The 21,422-nt window shown below is 42.5% G+C and overlaps 1 protein-coding gene across 1 annotated transcript in view; it reads left to right on the top strand.

Moving 5' to 3' along the window:
* The window catches only part of IL1RL2 (interleukin 1 receptor like 2), a 48,953-nt gene that overhangs the window by 23,581 nt on the left and 3,950 nt on the right, over positions 1–21,422 (top strand). The window contains exons 6-8 of the mRNA XM_065891211.1: positions 11,501–11,630; positions 12,405–12,541; positions 16,273–16,416. Of these exons, the coding sequence (XP_065747283.1) occupies positions 11,501–11,630; positions 12,405–12,541; positions 16,273–16,416 (411 nt within the window). The remainder of the gene's footprint in view (positions 1–11,500; positions 11,631–12,404; positions 12,542–16,272; positions 16,417–21,422) is intronic.

Here is a 21,422-nt window from a genome sequence, read left to right as displayed (position 1 = left end):
CTAGATTTTTTGATGATGGCCATTCTGACTGGTGTGAGACGATATCTCATTGTAGTTTTGATTTGCATTTCTCTAATGATTAATGACGTTGAGCATTCTTTCATGTGTTTGTTGGCATTCTGTATATCTTCTTTGGAGAAATGTCTATTTAGGTCTTCTGCCCATTTTTGGATTGGGTTGTTTGTTTTTTTGTTATTGAGCTGCATGAGCTGCTTGTAAATTTTGGAGATTAATCCTTTGACAGTTGCTTCATTTGCAAATATTTTCTCCCATTCTGAGGGTTGTCTTTTGGTCTTGATTATGGTTTCCTTTGCTGTGCAAAAGCTTTGAAGTTTCATTAGGTCCCATTTGTTTATTTTTGTTTTTATTTCCATTACTCTAGGAGGTGGGTCAGAAAGGATCTTGCTGTGATTTATGTCATAGAGTGTTCTTCCTATGTTTTCCTCTAAGAGTTTGATAGTTTCTGGCCTTACATTTAGGTCTTTAATCCATTTTGAGCTTATTTTTGTGTATGGTGTTAGGGAGTGATCTAATCTCATACTTTTACATGTACCTGTCCAGTTTTCCCAGCACCATTTATTGAAGAGGCTGTCCTTTCTCCACTGTACAATCCTGCCACCTTTATCAAAGATAAGGTGACCATATGTGTGTGGGTTTATCTCTGGGCTTTCTATCCTGTTCCATTGATCTATCTTTCTGTTTTTGTGTCAGTACCATACTGTCTTGATTACTGTAGCTTTGTAGTATAGTCTGAAGTCAGGGAGCCTGATTCCTCCAGCTCCTTTTTTCGTTCTCAAGATTGCTTTGGCTATTCGGGGTCTTTTGTGTTTCCATACAAATTGCGAAATTTTTTGTTCTAGTTCTGTGAAAAATGCCAGTGGTAGTTTGATAGGGATTGCATTGAATCTGTAGATTGCTTTGGGTAGTAGAGTCATTTTTACAATGTTGATTCTTTCCATCCAAGAACATGGTATATCTCTCCATCTATTTGTATCATCTTTAATTTCTTTCATCAGTGTCTTATAATTTTCTGCATACAGGTCTTTCGTCTCCTTAGGTAGGTTTATTCCTAGATATTTTATTCTTTTTGTTGCAATGGTAAATGGGAGTGTTTTCTTGATTTCACTTTCAGATTTTTCATCATTAGTATATAGGAATGCCAGAGATTTCTGTGCATTAATTTTGTATCCTGCTACTTTACCAAATTCATTGATTAGCTCTAGTAGTTTTCTGGTAGCATCTTTAGGATTCTCTATGTATAGTATCATGTCATCTGCAAACAGTGACAGCTTTACTTCTTCTTTTCCGATTTTGATTCCTTTTATTTCCTTTTCTTCTCTGATTGCTGTGGCTAAAACTTCCAAAACTATGTTGAATAAGAGTGGTGAGAGTGGGCAACCTTGTCTTGTTCCTGATCTTAGTGGAAATGCTTTCAGTTTTTCACCATTGAGGATGATGTTTGCTGTGGACTTGTCATATATGGCCTTTATTATGTTGAGGAAAGTTCCCTCTATGCCTACTTTCTGGAGGGTTTTTATCATAAATGGGTGTTGAATTTTGTCGAAAGCTTTCTCTGCATCTATTGAGATGATCATATGGTTTTTCTCCTTCAATTTGTTAATATGGTTTATCACATTGATAGGTTTGTGTATATTGAAGAATCCTTGCATTCCTGGAATAAACCCCACTTGATCATGGTGTATGATCCTTTTAATGTGCTGTTGAATTCTGTTTGCTAGTATTTTGTTGAGGATTTTTGCATCTATGTTCATCAGTGGTACTGGCCTGTAGTTTTCTTTCTTTGTGACATCCTTGTCTGGTTTTGGTATCAAGGTGATGGTGGCCTCGTAGAAGGAATTTGGGAGTGTTCCTCCCTCTGCTATATTTTGGAAGAGTTCGAGAAGGATAGGTATTAGCTCTTCTCTAAACGTTTGATAGAATTCACCTGTGAAGCCATCTGGTCTTGGGCTTTTGTTTGTTGGAAGATTTTTAATCACAGTTTCAATTTCAGTGCTTGTCATTGGTCTGTTCATATTTTCTATTTCTTCCTGATTCAGTCTTGGCAGGTTGTTAAAAACCTATAGAAACAACACAGTCAAGACTGAATTATTGAACACTTTTTCTTTGTTTTGAGGAAGAAGACAGTCAAAATCTTAACAGATTCTGTTTTTTGTAGAATTTGATATATTGATTATAACATTGGTATGAAAACTCAAAGGCTGAATAATAGTTAAGACACTTTCAATGAAGAAGAACTGAATGGGAGGATGAGTGACACCAGATTTCAAGATTTGCTAAAAAGCTATAGTAATTTAGACACTCTAGTCCTGGTATGAGGATCGACAACAGAACAGAATTGAAGGCCCAGAAATAGATCCATGCATGCAAAGCACTTGGTTTTGACAAAGATGACACTACAGAGGAATAGGGAAAGTGCAGTCTTCTCAATAAATGGTCCTAGACAATTAGATGTAATATAGAATAAAACAAAAATTTCCCCTTTCTCATGCCTTTTATAAAAATAATTTCAAGTGAATTGTAGACCTAAATATGAAAGTCAAAACCACACATTTCTAGAAAAATACCTTTATGATTTGGGGTAAGGAAAGATTAAAAAAATGAAGAACATACAAATTACTAGTATTGAAGGAAAAAATTGGTAAATGAGGCTACATTAGAAATAAGAACTTCTGTTTATTCAGAGAGTGGAAGGACAAGCCACAGAGTAGAAGAAGATACTTGAAATAAGTGAGCAAAGGTTTTGTATGCAGGATCTAGCCAAAGCTCCTCCAAAATAATGAGAAGAAGGCCACCTGGTAGGAGGACAGACAACCACTTGGACAGACAGCTCAAGTAGAGGATATCAACACAGCCAATAAAAAGGTTAAAAAGGTGCTCGATCAGGTGCAATCTAGGGAAATGTAACTTAAATTTGCTAGGTGATATCAGGACACATACATAAAGATGGCTAAAATAAATAGACTGACAATCCCAGGCATCATGGAGTCTGTGCAGTAACAGGAACTCTCACACTGCTGGTGGAAGTGTCAGGTGGTACAACTATTAGAAAACAGCTTGGCATGTCATTTCAAGTTGGAGCTAGGCATAATCTATGATCTCCCAATTTTACTGGTAGATAATTCTCTATACTCATCATGTACACAGGTGTGTATACATGAGGTATATACACACGTGACCTGGGAGACATGCAGAAGAGAAGAGAGTTCAAATAGGCCATAGGCGGTAAATAATAGAAACCATGCCAATGCCTATATCGCAACAGTAAGAGAAATGAATAAGAACTAGTAAGTTGGAGACCTTCAAGATTGTGGCGGCGTGAGATGTGGAGATCACCTTCCTCCCCACAAACACATCAAAAATACATCTATGTGTGGAACAACTCCTACAGAACACCTACTGAGCGCTGGCAGAAGACCTCAGACTTCCAAAAAGGCAAGAAAATCCCCACGTACATGGGTAGGGCAAAAGAAAAAAAAAAAAGAGACAAAAAATAGGGATGGGACCTGCACGTCTGGGAGGGAGCTGTGAGGGAGGAAAAGTTTCCACACACTAGGAAGCCCCCTCACTGGCAGGGATGGGATGGGGAGCTTTGGATCCACAGAGGAGAGCACAGCAACAGGGGTGCGGAGGGCAAAGTGGAGAGATTCCCGCACAGAGGATCGTTGCTGACCAGCACTCACCAGCACGAGAGGCTTGTCTGCTCACCCGCCGGGGCGGGTGGGGGCTGGGACCTGAGGCTCAGGCTTCTGTTGGAGCGCAGGGAGAGGACTGGGGTTGGTGGCGTGAACACAGCCTGCAGGGGGTTAGTGCACCATGGCTAGCCGGGAGGGAGCTCGGGAAAAAGTCTGGACCTGCCGGAGAGGCAAGAGACCATTGTTTCGGGGTGCATGAGGAGAAGGGCTTCCTACTCCGTGAGCCTGCAGACAGCAAAGCACTGCCTAAGGGAGCTCCAGAGATGAGCACAAGCCACAGCTATCATCTTGGATGTCAGAGGCGGGCACAGACTGCTACCTCTGCCACGACTGCCATCAAGAGTCCCGTGTGCAAGCACAGGTCACTACCCACACCCTCAAAGGAGCCTATGCAGCACACCACTGCCAGGCTCCTGTGATCCAGGGTCAACTTCCCCAGGAGAACACACGGCGCACCTCAGGCTGGTGCAACGTCACACTGCCCTCTGCCACTGCAGGCACTCCCAGCATCCCATTTGTGACTACCATACCCTACCCTCTCCCGGGCCTGAGTGAACAAGAGAGCCCTAATCAGCCACTGCTTTAATCCTGTCCTGTCTTGGCGGGGAACAGATGCCTGAAGGTGACTTACACGCAGAGGCGAGGCCAAAACCAAAGCTGAACCCCAGGAGCTGTGTGAACAAAGAAGAGAAAGGAAAGGAAATCTCACTGTGCAGCCTCAGAAGCAGTGGACTAAATCCCCACAATCAGCTTGGTAAACCCTGCATGTGTGGAACACCTGAATAGACAACGAGTGTTTCCAAAATTGAGGCGGGGGACGTTGGGGGCAACTGTGGACTCAGGGTTTGCTTTCTGCATTTGATTTGTTTTTGGTTTTATGTTTACCTTAGTTTAGTTTTTAGTGTTTGTTTTCATCTGTGGGTTTGTTTATTGGTTTGGTTGCTCTCTTCCTTTTTTTTTTTTCTCTTTTTCTGAGTGTCTGTGTGTATGTTTCTTTGTGTGATTTTGTCTGTTTAGTTTTGCTCTTACTGTTTGTCTTGGGGTTCTGTCTGTTTGGGTTTTTTTTTTTTTCTTTTTGTGAATGTGTGTGTGTGTGTGTGTGTGTATGTATGTTTCTGTGATTTTGCCTGTTTAGTTTTGCTTTTATCATTTGTTTTGGGGTTCTGTCTGTTCTTTTTTTTTTTTAACCTTCCTTTTATTCTGTGCTGTGAAGCTAGCAGGGTCTTGGCGCTCTGGCTGGGTGTTGGGCCTGGACCTCCAAGTTGGGAGAGCTGTGTCCAGGATGTTGGACAACCAGAGACCACCCGGCCCCATGTAATATTAATTGGTGAGAGCTCTCGTCTCAACACTAAAACCAAGCTCCATCCAATGGCCAGCAAGCCCCAGTGCTGGACATCCCATGCCAAACAACTAGCAAGACAGGAACATAACCCCACCCATTAGCAGACAGGCTGCCGAAAGTCATACTAAATTCACAGACCACCCAAAACACACCACTGGACACGGCCCTGCCCACCAGAAAGAGAAGATTCAGCCCACCCACTAGAACACACTCACAAATCCCCCCCACAAGGAAGCCTACACAAGCCACTGAACCAACCTAACCCACCAGAAACAAGAGGAGCTACGAACCTGCAGGCTGTGAAAAGGAGACCCCAAACACAGTAAGTTAAGCAAAGTGAGAAGACAGAGAAATATGCAGCAGATGAAGGAGCAAGGTAAAAACCCAAATATATGACCAAATATATGAAGAGGAAATAAGCAGTCTACTGGAAAAAGAATTCAGAGTAATGATGGTAAAGATGATCCAAAATCTCAGAAATAGAATGGAGAACATACAAGAAATGTTTAACAAGGAATTAGAAGAACTAAAGAGCAAACAAGTAATGATGAACAACAAAATAAATGAAATTAAAAATAGAAGGAATCAATAGAAGAATAACTAAGGCAAAAGAACGGATAAGTGACCTGGAAGACAGAATAGTGGAAATAACTTCTGCAGAGCTGAATAAAGAAAAAAGAATTGAGGACAGTCTCAGAGACCTCTGAGCCAACATTAAACACACCAACATTCGAATTATAAGGGTCCCAGAAGAAGAGAAAAAGAAAGGGTCTGAGAAAATATTTGAAGAGATTATTGAAAACTTCCCTAATATGGGAAAGAAATAGTCAATCAAGTCCAGGAAGCACAGAGAGTCCCATACAGGATAAACCCAAGGAGAAACATGCCAAGACACATATTAATCAAACTATCAAAAATTATATACAAAGAAAAAATATTAAAAGCAGCAAGGGAAAAGCAACAAATAACATACAAGGGAATCCCCATAAGGTTAATAGCTGATCTTTCAGCAGGACTCTGCAAGCCAGAAGGGGGTGGCAGGACACATTCAAAGTGATAAAATGGGAAAATCTACAACCAAGATTACCCAGCAAGGATCTTATTCAGATTCAATGGAGAAATTAAAACCTTTACAGACAAGCAAAAGTTAAGAGAACTCAGCACCACCAAACCAGCTTTACAACAAATGGTAAAGGAACTTCTCTAGGAGGGAAGCACAGAGAAGGAAAAGACCTACAAAAAGAAACCCAAAACAATTAAGAAAATCGTCATAGGAAAATACATATAAATACTTACCTTAAATGTAAATGGCTTATATGCTCCAACCAAAAGACACAGACTATCTGCATGGATACAAAAACAAGACCCTTATATATGCTGTCTACAAGAGACCAACTTCAGACCTAGGGACACATACAGACTGAAAGTGAGGGGATGGAAAAAGGTATTCCATGCAAGTGGAAATCAAGAGAAGGATGAAGTAGCAATACTCATATAAGAAAAAATAGACTTTAAAATAAAGACTATTACAAGAGACAAAGAAGGACATTACATAATGATCAAGGGATCTATCCAAGAAAAATATATAACAATTGTAAATATTTATGCACCCAACATAGGAGAACCTCAATACATAAGACAAATGCTAACAGACATAAAAGGGGAAATCGACAGTAACACAATAATAGTAGGGGACTTTAACACCCCACTTACACCAATGGACAGATCATCCAAAATGAAAATAAATAAAGAAATACAACTTTAATGCACATTAGACCAGATGGACTTAATTGATATTTCTAGGACCTTCCATCCAAAAACAACAGAATACACTTTCTTCTCAATTGCTCATGGCACATTCTTCAGGATAGATCATATCTTGGGTCCCAAATCAAGCCTTGGTAAACTTAAGAAAATTGAAATACTATTAAGTATCTTTTCCGACCACAATGCTACGAGACTAGGTATCAATTACAGGAAAAAAACTCTAAAAAATACAAACACATGGAGGCTAAACAAGACACTACTAAATAACTAAGAGATCACTGAAGAAATCAAAGAGGACATCAAAAAATACCTAGAAAAAAATGACAGTGAAAACACGACGACAGAATACCTATGGGATGCAGCAAAAGCAGTTCTAAGAGGGAAGTTTATAGCAATACAATCCTACCTCAAGAAACAAGAAAAGATCTCAAACAAACAACCTAACATTACACCTAAAGCAATTAGAGAAAGAAGAACAAAAAAACCCCAACGTTAGCAGAATGAAAGAAATCATAAAGATCAGGTCAGAAATAAATGAAAAGAAATGAAGAAAACAATAACAAACATCAATAAAACTAAAAGCTGGTTCTTTGAGAATATAAACAAAATTGATAAACCATTACCCAGACTCATCAAGAAAAAAGGGAGAAGATTGAAATCAATAGCATTAGAAATGAAAAAAAGTAACATCTGACACTGAAGAAATACAAAGGATCATGAGAGACTACTACAAGCAACTATATGTTAATAAAAGGGACAACCTGGAAGAAGTGGACAAATTCTTAGAAAAGTACAACATTCCAAGACTGAACCAGGAAGAAATAGAAAAAATGAACAGACCAATCACAAGCACTGAAATTGAAACTGTGATTAAAAATCTTCCAACAAACAAAACCCAGGACCAGATGGCTTCACAGGTGAATTCTATCAAACATTTAGAGAAGAGCTAACACCCATTCTTCTCAAACTCTTCCAAAAAATTGCAGAGGAAGAAACACTCCCAAACTCATTCTACAAGGCCACCATCACACTGATAACAAAACCAGACAAAGATGTCACAAAAAAGAAAACTACAGGCCAATATCACTGATGAACATAGATGCAAAAATCCTCAATAAAATACAAGCAAACAGAATCCAACAGCACATTAAAAGGATCATACACCATGGCCAAGTGTGGTTTATCCCAGAAATGCAAGGATTTGCAATATATGCAAATCAATCAATGTGATACACCATATTAACAAATTGAAGGATAAAAACCATGTGATAATCTCAACAGCTGCAGAAAAAGCTTATGACAAAATTCAACACCCATTTATGATAAAATCTCTCCAGTAAGTGGACATAGAGGGAACCTACCTCAACATAATAAAGGCCATATATGACAAACCCACAGCCAACATTGTTCTCAATGGTGAAAAACTGAAACCATTTCCTCCAAGATCAGGAACGAGACAAGGATGTCCACTCTCACCACTATTATTCAACATAGTTTTGGAAGTTTTAGCCACAGCAATCAGAGAAGAAAAAGAAATAAAAGGAATACAGATTGGAAAAGAAGAATTAAAACTGTCACTGTTTGCAGATGACATGATACTATACATAGAGAATCCTAAAGATGCTACCAGAAAGCTACTAGAGCTAATCAATGAATTTGGTAAAGTAGCAGGATACAAAATTAATGCACAGAAATCTCTTGCATTCCTATACACTAAAAATGAAAAATCTTAAAGAGAAATTAAGGAAACACTCCCAATCACCACTTCAACCAAAAGCATAAAATACCCAGGAATAAACCTACCTAAGGAGACAAAAGGTTTGTATGCAGAAAACTAAAACACTGATGAAAAAAATTAAAGACAATACAAACAGGTGGAGAGATATACCGTGTTCTTGGATTGGAAGAATTAATATTTGGAAAATGACTGTATTACCCTAAGCAATCTACAGATTTAGTATAATCCCTCTCAAACTACCAATGGCATTTTTCACGGAAATAGAAAAAAATTTTTTTCACAGTTTGTATGAAAACAAAGAGATCCCAAGTAGCCAAAGCGATCTGGAGAAAGAAAAACAGAGTGGGAGGAATCAGGCTCCCTGACTTCAGACTATACTACAAAGCTACAGTAATCAAGACAGTATGGTACTGACACAAAAACAGAAAGATAGATCAATGGAACAGGATAGAAAGCCCAGAGATAAACCCACACACATATGGTCACCTTATCTTTGATAAAGGAGGGAAGAGTATACAATGGAGAAAATACAGCCTCTTCAGTAAGTGGTGCTGGGAAAACTGGATGGCTACATGTAAAAGAATGAAATTAGAATACTTCCTAACACCATACACAAAAATAAGCTCAAAATGGATTAAAGACCTAAATGTAAGGCCAGGTACTATAAAACTCTTAGAGGAAAACATGGGCAGAACATTCTATGATGTAAATCACAGCAAGATCCTTTTTGACCTTCCCCCTAGAGTAATGGAAATTTAAAAAAATAATAATAATAAATGGGACCTAATGAAACTTAAAAGGTTTGCACAGCAAAGGGAACCATAAACAAGATGAAATGATAACCCTCAAAATGGGAGAAAATACTTGCAAACAAAGCAATTGACAAAGGATTAATCTCCAAAATATACAAGGAGCTCATGCAGCTCAATATCAAAAAATCAAACAACCCAATACAAGAATGGACAGAAGACCTAAACAGACATTTCTCCAAAGAAGATATGCAGATTGTCAACAATCACATGAAAGGATGCTCAACATCACTAATCATTAGAGAAAGGCAAATCAAAACCACAATGAGGTATCACCTCACACCGGTCAGAATGGCCATCAACAAAAATTCTACAAACAATAAATGCTGGAGAGGGTGTGGAGAAAAGGGAAACCTCCTGCACTGTTGGTGGGAATGTAAATTGATACAGCCACTATGGAGAACAGTATGGAGGTTCCTTAGAAAACTAAAAATAGAATTACCATATGATCCAGCAATCCCACTACTGGGCATATACCCTGAGAAAACCATAATTCAAAACGATACATGCACCAAATGTTCGCTGCATTTACAATAGCCAGGACATGGAAGCCACCTAAGTGTCCATCGACAGATGAATGGATAAAGAAGATGTGGCACATATATACAATAAAATATTACTCAGGCATAAAAAGAAATGAAATTGAGTTATTTGTAGTGAGGTAGATGGACCTAGAGTCTGTCACACAGAGTGAAGTAAGTCAGATAAAGAAAAACAAATACGGTGTGCTAACACATATATACGGAATCCAAAACAAAAACGGTTCTGATGAACCTAGGGTCAGGACAGGAATAAAGATGCCGACATAGAGAATGGACTTGAGGACACAGGGAGGGGGAAGGGTTAGCTGGGAAGAAGTGAGAGTGGCATGGACATATATAAACTACAAAATGTAAACTAGATAGCTAGTGGGAAGCAGCGGCATAGCACAGGGAGATCAGCTTGGTGCTTTGTGACCACCTAGAGGGGTGGGATAGGGAGAGTGGGAGGGAGGGAGGTGCAAGAGGGAGGAGATATGGGGATATATGTATATGTATAGCTGATTCACTTTGTTATAAAGCAGAAACTAACAGAACAGTGTAAAGCAATTATACTCCAATAAAGATGTAAAAAAAAAAAAAAGAACTAGTATGGTCCATTGTCTGTATGGACTATGGTGACAGCATGGGTGTCATGCAACAGCATGGGTGAGCATCACCAACTAAACATCGATCATTGGATGCCAGGGTTCAGGCATGAGTAGGAAGTGATAAAATATAAAACAAGGACAACAAGTGGGCGGCTTCTGGCGTTTTGGCAATATAGTATTTTCTTGATGAGGTGAAGGTGATATGGATATTTGATTTTTAATAATTCAGTAACTTTACACTTATACTCTATACTTTTTACCATAACTGTGTTATATTTTACAAATTAAAAAAAATACCACCTAGAGTAAAGAAACTTAAAGTAGACTGTTAGAAGTACAGTAATTTTTTTACATGTAGTAAATAGATCGAATTTATTAGGCTTTGGGGGCAAAATAAGATGAAATGTAAATTTATTTAATATGATTTTTGAATGCGTGTGGAGGCAGGATAAAGAGAAGAGGGAAAGGGTAGGGGCCACAAATGCTAAAGTAGAAATATCACTGGATTCGGAATTAGGAAACCAGAGTCACATCTCGTTCCTTCCTCTAAGGTGTGACCTTGGGCAAAGCACTTGATCTGTCTGGACCTCAGTGTTCTCATCTATAAGATGGGGATAATAGCTCTGCCCCTTTTCTGCCTTGTAGGAGTGTCTGAAAGATAAGAAGACTGAATGAGGATACGTGTGTGAAATACTTTGTAAACTTTGCTAAGTTTACTGAGAGTAGAAGCACTATGTGTGCCCCTGATATTGTGGGGAAATTGGTCTCAAGCTGGTGACGTTTGACAGCTTATTCCTGTCTCTGTACAATAGGCATCCCGGAAGATCATGTGTCCTTGTCATCTCCATCCAGGGAGAGAATAATGTACAGTAGATGAACATTGACCTCAGGGGGACATTTTTGATAATTGAAATACATTCAAGGCTCAGAAGCAAGGTGCCTTTGTTAAGCATGTCACTTTGGTAGTGTTTTCATTGTGTGTTTATGAATTTGCTTGCACAGGCTCCACCCTCATCGTGGACTGCAATATAACAGACACATGGGGTAACACAAACCTGCGCTGCTGGAGGGTCAATAATACATTGGTCGATGTTTACTACAAGGAATCTAAACGAATTCAAGAAGGAATCGAGTAAGTGTTTTGCTTTTCTGGCTTCCCTAAAACCTAGCAAGAATTTCTCCATCTAAATGATTTTGGTGCTGGTACTGCTTTATTTGAGGTGGCTTTCACTGTCTCTCCCCTCACTCCTTTTGGTTGTAGCTTTCAAAGCCCTTTTCAGTACTGTGGGGTCAAGCCTCTGGTTCAGAGAAGATGCTCATGTTATTAATCCTGCTTGGATCATAGAGAGAGGAGGCAGAACAACAAAGTATGGCTTCAAGCAGCAAGATCGGTTTCTCTCCGCTACTCCTTTCAATGAGTCTCATCCCTATTTAGGAAGGCCATGGGCCTTCAAGCCTTAAATAGCAAAATGGCCACAACCCAGGGATTCTTGGGAGAGACGATGCGTGACCGTTAGCTAACGGAGTGGCGTAAACCCAGTTTATGGTGGTTTAAGTGGAGTGGTATGAAACGAGACTGATGAAGCCAAAAGGCAGAAGAACTTGTGTTGGGCTTTGCAGTGGATATAGGTTAGGATGAGTGGAGAGGGATAGGGGAAGGCCCCTTTGGGCTGAGGATGGTGTCTCTCATTAAAAGGACTGCACTTCTGCATCGCCGTCCAGAAGAAAATGCAGATTTGGTGCTACACAATCCATCACCTCATTGAGCCAGCAGGGTATATTTAGGGTGCAATGATGGCCCCAAGTGTTCTCCAGGAAAGAACTTTATTCTCCAGACAAAAGGTTATAAAATATGTTGGTTAAATACAACTCATGTACGTATTAATGACTGGCTCTTCTTTCATAGAAACCACACTGTTTCTCAAGGACAAGTGTTTTACACAGTGAACATAACCTTCTTAGAAGTGAAAATGGAAGATTATGGCCACCCTTTCACATGCCATGCTGGAGTGTCTGCAGCTTATGTTATACTAAAACTCCCAGGTAATACTCTAGTGGGATGCACTCTGCTCAGAGCGTTACAGGTGATGGCAAGGAAACACGAATGAAAGAGGAGTGACTTTAAATGTTTGGTGCGAGGCAGCAGAGTGGTATTAAATAGGGAAACTCAATATGAAATCTAGATAAAAGCTGATACCCTGTCTGATCATGTTCTTGGGGTCAGGCTGTGGCTTCACTACAGTGTCATTAGAAAGCTCCCTATTAATATGCATTGAGACTTTATGCATCGGACCTCTAGAAAACAGAAGTATTCCTTTGTTAAACCTGCTTGCTCAACGTTTATAATCATGTACTCGTGATTTTCAGCTTTTAGGTTGTTTATTATAAACCATGTGATGTAAAAATAAAGTGCTAATGTATATTTTTATCATGTAACTTTGTAAAATTATCTGTAGAGGCTGAATTCTGATATTGGAGCAGGAAGGCTTCCAATTCCACGTGCGTACACAGATTGTGCACTTAACACTGTACAGAGTGTGTTGATTATCCATTGGAGGTGATGGAACCAGAGAGTAAATAGTGAAGGATGAGATCATAATCTCGAGAAAAACTTTCAATTCTTAAATGTATCGGGAAAGGTCATAGGAAGTCATTTGGGATCACTTTCCCCCAATCAGTCATGTGCATCCCATCTCCCTCTGTGGCGCATCTGGGTGATTCTTGAGATTCTATCCTCAGAGCCGCTCTTTTCTATACACTCCTCTCTGATACTATCCCTTTTCCTCATGGTTTCAACTGTCATCCCTGTGTGTGTGAAAATGAATTCCACATCTCCAATGACATTTTCCCTTCCCATGTGGCACCTCTGCATTTCCAACTGCTTACTGGACAGATTTTGAACTTTCTGTAAAGAGAGTTACATAGTAGGTTTTCTTTGATGTGTTGCTTCTCTTAGGTTTATGGGGTTCACTGAGGCAACGGTGATGTAGCGTGTAGCAGAAGTTCATTCATTTTCAGTGCTGAATCCTGTTCCATTGAATAACTAGGTTACAGTGTATCCATTCTACTGTAACTATGTGGTCATTTGAGTTGTTTCCAGTTTGGGACTGTTAACAAATCATGATGCTATGGAAATTCTTGTGTGTTGGTCCTGGTGCTGATGTAGAAGCATTCCTTTGTGATACATCATTAGGAGTAAAATCGCTGGAGAGAGTGCCTCAGGGCCCACACCAGAGAAAAGAGGGGAACCTGATTGTGGGAAGCCTTGAAAATTGCACAAGACCTGAAGTGGTTATAACTGAAATCTGCCCCAACCTAGACTGAGGAAGACCAGTGTCAATTTCTATGTCAATACTGCCTTATAGGTAATAACCACGTGGAAGCACTGTGTTCAGAAGGATTCTGAGGCAAAGTCCAGGCTCAGAGCGACTAATGATGTTATCAGTTAACACCGGCTGATCGTCCAGGAGAGGGGACATGTCCTTAATCTCCTCTGTTTTAGGTTAGTTAGGAAACCTACGCTTACAAATTTCATCTTTGTTCCAATCAACACTTATTTCATATCTCACATGCCATGTATGTTTGGATATGTGCACTCTGTTTTGTTTTCCCTAAATTCTTAGGAACAAACCCTCTTAAATCCAAGCCTCTTGGGCTTCCGTGGTGGCGCAGTGGTTGAGAGTCTGCCTGCCGATGCAGGGGACGCGGGTTCGTGCCCCCATCCGGGAAGATCCCACATGCCTCAGAGCGGCTGGGCCCGTGAGCCATGGCCGCTGAGCCTGCGCGTCCGGAGCCTGTGCTCCGCAACGGGAGAGGCCACCACAGTGAGAGGCCCGCGTACCGCAAAAAAAAAAAAAATCCAAGCCTCTTGTTGGTTTCCTTGGGACCTGAAGTAAGGTTACAACTTCTCCATTGGACTTCCTGATTTTTGTTGAAGACATCTTCAGATGTGAATCATATTTGGATTATCGGAAGCAGGCTCTTCTCTAGAGAGTTGTTTGGGTTGGGTGTGCTCTTCTATGAATTTCCTTTAATCACTTGTTCTCAGCTACCATCTCAGTTTAAGGCTGGTGGTAGCCATGTGGACCCAAAAGGTAAATACCCCCTTAAATAGGGCCTTCAATAGGACACCTGATGTCTCAACAGAGAGTTTTCCACTTATTTCAGTTTCAAAGCCAATACTTCCTTTGAACTTATTCATTAACTTCCTGTTTGGAATTTCATTGTCTTTTAGCTCAATTATAGAGCAGAGGGTATCCACACTCCTGAATGCAGTGAATGGTGAACCCAAGAATTTCAGGCCAACACTTCTGTTTACTTACCAGAGGCTTTTTGAATCTCATAAATATTGTGGCCATGGTCTTTTTATCATGACCATTTGTAATGCCAAGATCCCTGATGTGTACAGTAAATGTCCCCAGACACAGGTCTTCCTGAGGGGAGAGGTAGCACTGTTGCTCCAAGAGCTGGTAAAAAGCATAGAAGCGGGAGGTGGCAGTGGGGAGGAGGTGATTCCATCCAACAGATAGAAGCTAGAGGTTCAAACACACGGTCAGGACCAACTGGGCACGCGCGTGCAGAGCAGATCCGCTTGGCTATGCTGGGACTTAATCAACGGATTAATTTTGGAGACACAGAGTGTGCTTTTAGTTATTGTGCTTTATTATGCCATGTATTTGAAGACATACAAGCGCGCATAGAGATTTCTTTGCAAAATGTTTGCAACGTGGTGTGGCCCAGGGCAGGTTGTGATCAGGTCTTTAGTAAGCTCCCCTCCCCCCCTCCCGCCCACCCTCCTACACACACGCACTTTCCAGTGCGGACCGGAGGACCAGGGAGGGGGCCAATGAAGGAAGTGGTGGATGTGCGGTGGATTCTAAGAATGGGGAGGATTTCTCTTCCACTTTCCCGTTTCCTCTTTTCTAGTTCTCTCCTTCCTAGAGCCTCCTTCTTTGACAGCAGCGCTCTGGGCTGTGGCGAGGCAGAAAGCTGTGCTGTTCCTCTTTTCAGATATGTAGGAGCATGCTTTGAGGGGACTTGGGGTCGCAGAGAAACTGGTTCTTCTCCTTGGTCATCTCTTGCCCACTGCTTTTGCTTTAATTGCTTGGCAATGTGCTCACAAAAGAGAGCAGGGTGTAAATGCCCTTCCTGAGACCATGTCTTGCAGACAGGGGCCCAGCCTGGCCTCTGCTGGCCCAGAGGGGATGAGGTGGGAGTCTGGCTCTCGGCCAGTCTTATGAAGCCACGGAGATGGCTTCCAAGGGAGGCAACTGAAGGTTCTTTATTTATGACAGGGGTCCTGCGGCTCAAGTTTGAGTAACTGGGAAGGCGGTTATAACAGTAATATAATCAAGAACATGCAACAGAACCACCTGGGGAACTTTCCCAGTAAAGGTTCTCAGGCTCCACCTATGGAGAGTCTAGTGTTGAATAAGGAGGACCTGGCCATGTGTGCTTTGATAGGTGAGCAGTCTTCCTGCGGTCAGAGCCATGCCACATCCACCGTCTGGAGCTAGGGGTCTGCAGAATTTCCCTCTCCAGATTCCCAAGAGCACATTTTCTTCCCCAAATTCAAGGTCAAGACCAAATTATTCTACTCCCCATACCTATTACTTAACTGTAAAGGAATAATTAAGTGTTCCCCTCTCTGCCATCTAATACCCATTTGGCGTATGTAATGGGACTTGTGTAAGTTAAGTGTATAATTGACTCTTTGTAGTATTATTATTTTATTATTTATTGGGTTGTTTTTTTTTTTTTGCTGTCATTTGTAGTTCCAGATTTTCAAGCTTACTTGATAGGAGGGCTTCTTGTTTTGACCAGCGCGGCGGTGTCTGCCTTGTGTATCTACAATGTTTTTAAGATCGACGTTGTACTTTGGTATCGAAGTGCCTTCCATTCTGCAGGGCCCATAGAAGGTGAGTAGCCATTGAAACATGCATTGTCCTGGAATCTGCTCGTCCGCATAACCGTTGTAAATATACTTGACCATCTTTACTAGCTTGCCTTTCGTGTTGTGGGCAACTTTAGATGAGAGCGTCTCCCTGGGGCTTCTCGTACTTTAGAGAAAGGAGTTGCCCATAGCCGCCAGCACTGTACAATCGCATAAGGCTTGCAAGCTAGGAGTCACCTGGCAGATCATCTTCTGGCTCCCAGTGCAACTGTTTTAGGAAGGTTCTCACGTCCACTGGTGTAGGCAAAAGACAAAAATTTCTCTTGGAGCAGCGTGAGCTCTGTCCACGGTACATCTTCAACACAGCACACGTGCATGCAGAATTTACGTCACAGAGAGCAAGGAGTTGCCTGTGTTTGCAGCTCCTTCTGAGCCTGGGCTGGGGGCCCAAAACGATTTGTCTCCAACTTTCAGGTTTGGAGGGAGACAGACCTGGGTTTGAATTTGAGTTCTCCACTTACTCCCTGTGTGATTTAGGTATTTAATTCTCTTCTCTTTCTCAGGTATAGGTGGAAAGAAGGGAGGGAGGGAGGAAGGGGAGAGGAGGGGAGGGGAGGGGAGGGGAGGGGACCATGATCAGAGCCTGCCTCACAGAGTCCTGTAGGAATAGCAGAGTTGAAGCTCAGGAAAGCACTGAGGGTCCTGGGGTGCAGGGGGCTCCCATGTCTGAAGGTCCAAGCAAGCTACCCCTGCTGCTCTGCCTGGGGGTTCATTTTGGCGTGGGGAGCCGCGTCCTGCCAGCGCTAGTCACCAGAGAAGTGCCCGTGTGATCCCAAATCTGAGGATCCGGCATTTCCCATCACTGTGCTGCTTTTTTTTGTTTTTTTTTTTTGGTACGCGGGCCTCTCACTGCTGTGGCCTCTCCCGTTATGGAGCACAGGCTCCGGACGCACAGGCTCAGCGGCCGTGGCTCACGGGCCCAGCCGCTCCGCGGCACGTGGGATCTTCCCGGACCGGGGCACAAACCCGTATCCCCTGCATCGGCAGGCGGACTCTCAACCACTGTGCCACCAGGGAAGCCCCATCACTGTGCTTTTAACTCTGTGCTATTTTCTTTGTATCTCAGAATAGATGTGATCAATCAAGGCCTCACAAAAAAGTAATGCATCTGCTTTAACGTGTCCTAACTGGATAAAAAAGTCACACATGGCTGAGAGAGGTCTGTGCGGCTTTCCTGCACAGAGATACACAAACGTGTCCCTTTCAAGTCCATAGACTTGCAGTGTTGCTGGGAACTCAAGGAGGTGGGGTGGGTCCCAGCACGTTTTAGGAATCCCTATTACACAGAAGGGTGGTGGTCATACTAAGTGCCTGCTTGGCATATAAAACCACGTGTCTGTCCACATGTTTGATAAACGGTAAGTATCCTAACTTGGACTTTAAGTTAAATTTCAGAATTCAAAATTGGCAGCCCTGGAGCAACCTGGAAAAAAACAGATTCTGTTTTTGTTTTTTTTTTTCTTTGATGGCACAATTCACTTGTGGAAATCGGCGTTGCATGTCCAATGCCGCCTGAAGCTCTTTTAGCGTTGCAGGCGCTGAGCTGGGCCGTGGCCCCTGTAGAACCTACTCTGCGTAAGCCCACCTCTGCCTGTGGTCCTCCCGCATCTGTTTGAGAAGACACCTCAGGGCAGCACTGCTGCTTGTCTTTTCTGACACAGAGATGCTTTGTTTGTTGACTGACAGGGGACTGCGTGGGTTCAGTGTTGTCCCCGGAACTCCCTCCCTGACCTACCGGGATCCCCGGAGCGTGAATGCTGAGCGTGTGGTGAAACCACCACGAGTGAGGTCAAGTGTAGCAGGAAGAGAAAAAAGGAATTGTGCCTCACCCTGAGCAGGGGAAGCTGGACAGTTGATTGACTCAGGGAGCCCCACCCTCTGCTCAGACCGGGCTGCTGCCCAGATTTGGTACCGGCCGGCTGAGGATTTGGAGATGGGAACCTACAGTCAGCCAGCGGTCTTCTTCCTTTTAAGTCAGAAAAGTACACGCACCCTTGGTGATTAAATTTCCTCCAGCTCAGGCTCTGAGAACTGCACTGTGAGTCCTCTTTGAGTGTGACTTCAACAGTGAGTTAGTGATGAGACCTTGAGATGAGTCCCAGATGCTGTTTCCAGTTTTGTGTCCCTTGAGGATATTTTCTGGTTAGTTGAGAACATGTGGAGTAATGGACAACAAATACAAGTGAGGGAGAGAGAGAACATGTGTCCTTCTCGTGATAAGTTGTTTATTCCAACCAGATTAGTCAAGCCGCAGCTGTGATTAATAGTGAGGTGTGTATAACTCACAGTTTTATTGAGTCATGGACAGGCCTGGCTAAGTCCACGAGCTCTGTGTATTGTCTGTTAACTCACAGGAGGGAGTTTAAAAATTCTTATCCCATGTGTGCATGTGTGTACACAAATATAAGAATTCGTTTACAAATCTACGTGAGCGATGTGTCTATTCCTCACCTTATTCCAAATAGGTTTGTGGGGAATGCACCTGTAGAACAGATGATTAAAAACGAAAACGAGGGCTTCCCTGGTGGCTCAGTGGCTGGGAATCCTCCTGCCAATGCAGGGGACACGGGTTCGAGCCCTGGTCCGGGAAGATCCCACATGCCGCATAGCAACTGAGCCCGCGAGCCACAACTACTGAGCCCGCGTGCCACAGCTACTGAAGCCCGCGTGCCTAGAGCCCATGCTCGGCAACAAGAGAAGCCACCGCAATGAGAAGCCCGCGCAACACAGCGAAGAGTAGCCCCCCGCTCGCCGCAACTAGAGAAAAGCCTGCGCGCAGCAACAAAGACCCAACGCAGCCAAAAATAAAATAAATTAAAAACAAAACAAAACAGGTGCAGTGAACAAAGGGTAGAATGATAACATAAGCAGGGCAGGGGACAGTTAATGACCCACCTTGGATGGTTTTTAAAGATGCTCTTGCTTTAAAAGTGAAGGCAATGCCGTGACAAGGTTCATGGCACTGTTTACACAAACTTTTCATTCGCTCATGAGAGCACATGGCTTTTTCTGGGCCGATTCCTCAGGAAAATTGTTTTGTAGTGAGATCTTGTCTTTAAAGCATGTGATGTAATGAACTTTGCTTGCAACAAAATTCCCATGGTAAATGTAAAAGCATGTTTAATGTGCCTTTTCTCCCAGTGTCTTCATGCTAGGGCAAAAATGCCAAAAACTCATACAATTCAGTTAGCGCACTTACCTGAAGGTCAAATTGATTCCATCTGATTTTTCCACGGGACCAGTTTGATCAGGTTTAAAATTTAGCAGCATCGTATTGAGAGAAGTAGGGAATCAAATAATCTTTAGGCAACTTTCATAAACATTAAGTTGTGCAAACAAATGACTGTATTTTTGCCAACAGCCAATGAGGGTGTACACAGATGCTTTAACATCAAAAGTAGGGATGAATCTCCTTAGAAAATGAAAGGAACTTCACCAGAACCTGGGTGCCCTGTTTCCCCACCATTACACAGAGAGAGCAGGGCCCACTTTCCTTAGGAAACTCACTAGTAGGTCTGTGTCTCTGTAATTTTCTTGATGATGTAGACAGTTGCGGGGAGTGGTCCACCTCATTGTTATTTGTTGCTATTCATTGTTATTTCCCCAATTCCGGCCCAGTTACTGTGGCTGGGAATCAAATTACCTCAAAGCTTTACGGCATAAAACCACCACTTATTTTGCTTATGGATTCTGTGGGTCAGGAGTGTGGACGGGCAAAGCGGAGGTGGCCTGTCTCAGCCCCATGGTGCCTGGGGCTTCAGCTGAAGGACAAGAAGCTGATGTGGGATGTTGACTGGTGGCCTGGGCTCCTCTCCAAATAATCTCTCAAGGGGGGCTACTACACTGGGCTTCCTCACAGCATGCGATGGCTTCCAAGGGCTAGTGTTTCAAGAACAGCAGAGCTAGGTAGAAGCCATTATTTTTTTAATGACTCAGACCCTGAATTTCTAGTATCAATTCTACTTTGTTCACTTGTCAAGGCAGCTGCAGAGTCTTACCCAATTCTAAGGAAGGCGAAATAGATTCTGCCTCTTTGTGGGGTGTGGCAAAGTGCAGAGAGAACATATGGGACTGGAAATACTGCTGGGGCTATTTTTGGAAAATACCATCTGACACAGTTGCACAGGATGAATCAGGGATGAGCTTTGTGAAGCTTCCTTCTCTTAATTTAATCAATCAAGCCTGTGTAATGAAGCCTCCATAAAATCTGGAAGGACAGGCTCTGGAGAACTTCTGGGCTGGTGAGCAGGTAGAGTTTGGGGACAGTGGTGCCCCCCAGAGAGGGCATGGATGCTCTGCACCCCTTCTCCATCCGTTGCCCTGTACATCTCCTGATCTGGCTGTTGATTTCATACCCTTAAAAATCCTTATATAATAAGTCAGTGGTCTAGTAAGTAACGTGTTTCTCTGAGTCTGTTCTAGCAAATTAATCGAACCCAAGGAGGGGGTCGTGGAAATCTGGTCTATAGCCAGTTGGTCCGGAGTACAGGTAACACCCTGGACTCGCTACTGGTATCCTGAATTAGCATTACCAAACTCAGGTTTGGCTGTTCATCGCTCGAAAGCCAATACTCGAGAGACAAGGGTTGGTTGGAAAAGGAAATGTTGCTTTATTCAGGAGGCTGGCAACCAGGGGAGAAGGTGGACTGGCGTCCCAGAACCAACTCCAAAGATTCTGCGCGGCCGTGAAGGTGTTAAAGGGAAAAGGGGAAATAATCTCAGTTAATCACTGAGAAAGGGGGTCAGATTCTTCACCATCTCCCACTGCTTGCAGGCTTGTTGACTCCGCATGACCTTTCTTTAGATGCTATCTTGTGCACACAGTCTGCTTGTGAGATTACCGAAGGGGAAGCTGGGGAAGAGATGTAGTCATCTGTTAATTATTTATTCTTCATTTCTACTTCTAAGAAAAGAATCAACAGGTTAGGCGAAGCCTTGTGTGATCAAAAGATTCGAAAGGTGTGCTTTGGC

This window comes from Phocoena phocoena, chromosome 14, assembly GCF_963924675.1.
Source record: "Phocoena phocoena chromosome 14, mPhoPho1.1, whole genome shotgun sequence".
In the NCBI taxonomy this organism is placed as follows: Eukaryota; Metazoa; Chordata; class Mammalia; order Artiodactyla; family Phocoenidae; genus Phocoena; species Phocoena phocoena.
This window is presented reverse-complemented; position numbering and strand designations above follow the sequence as displayed.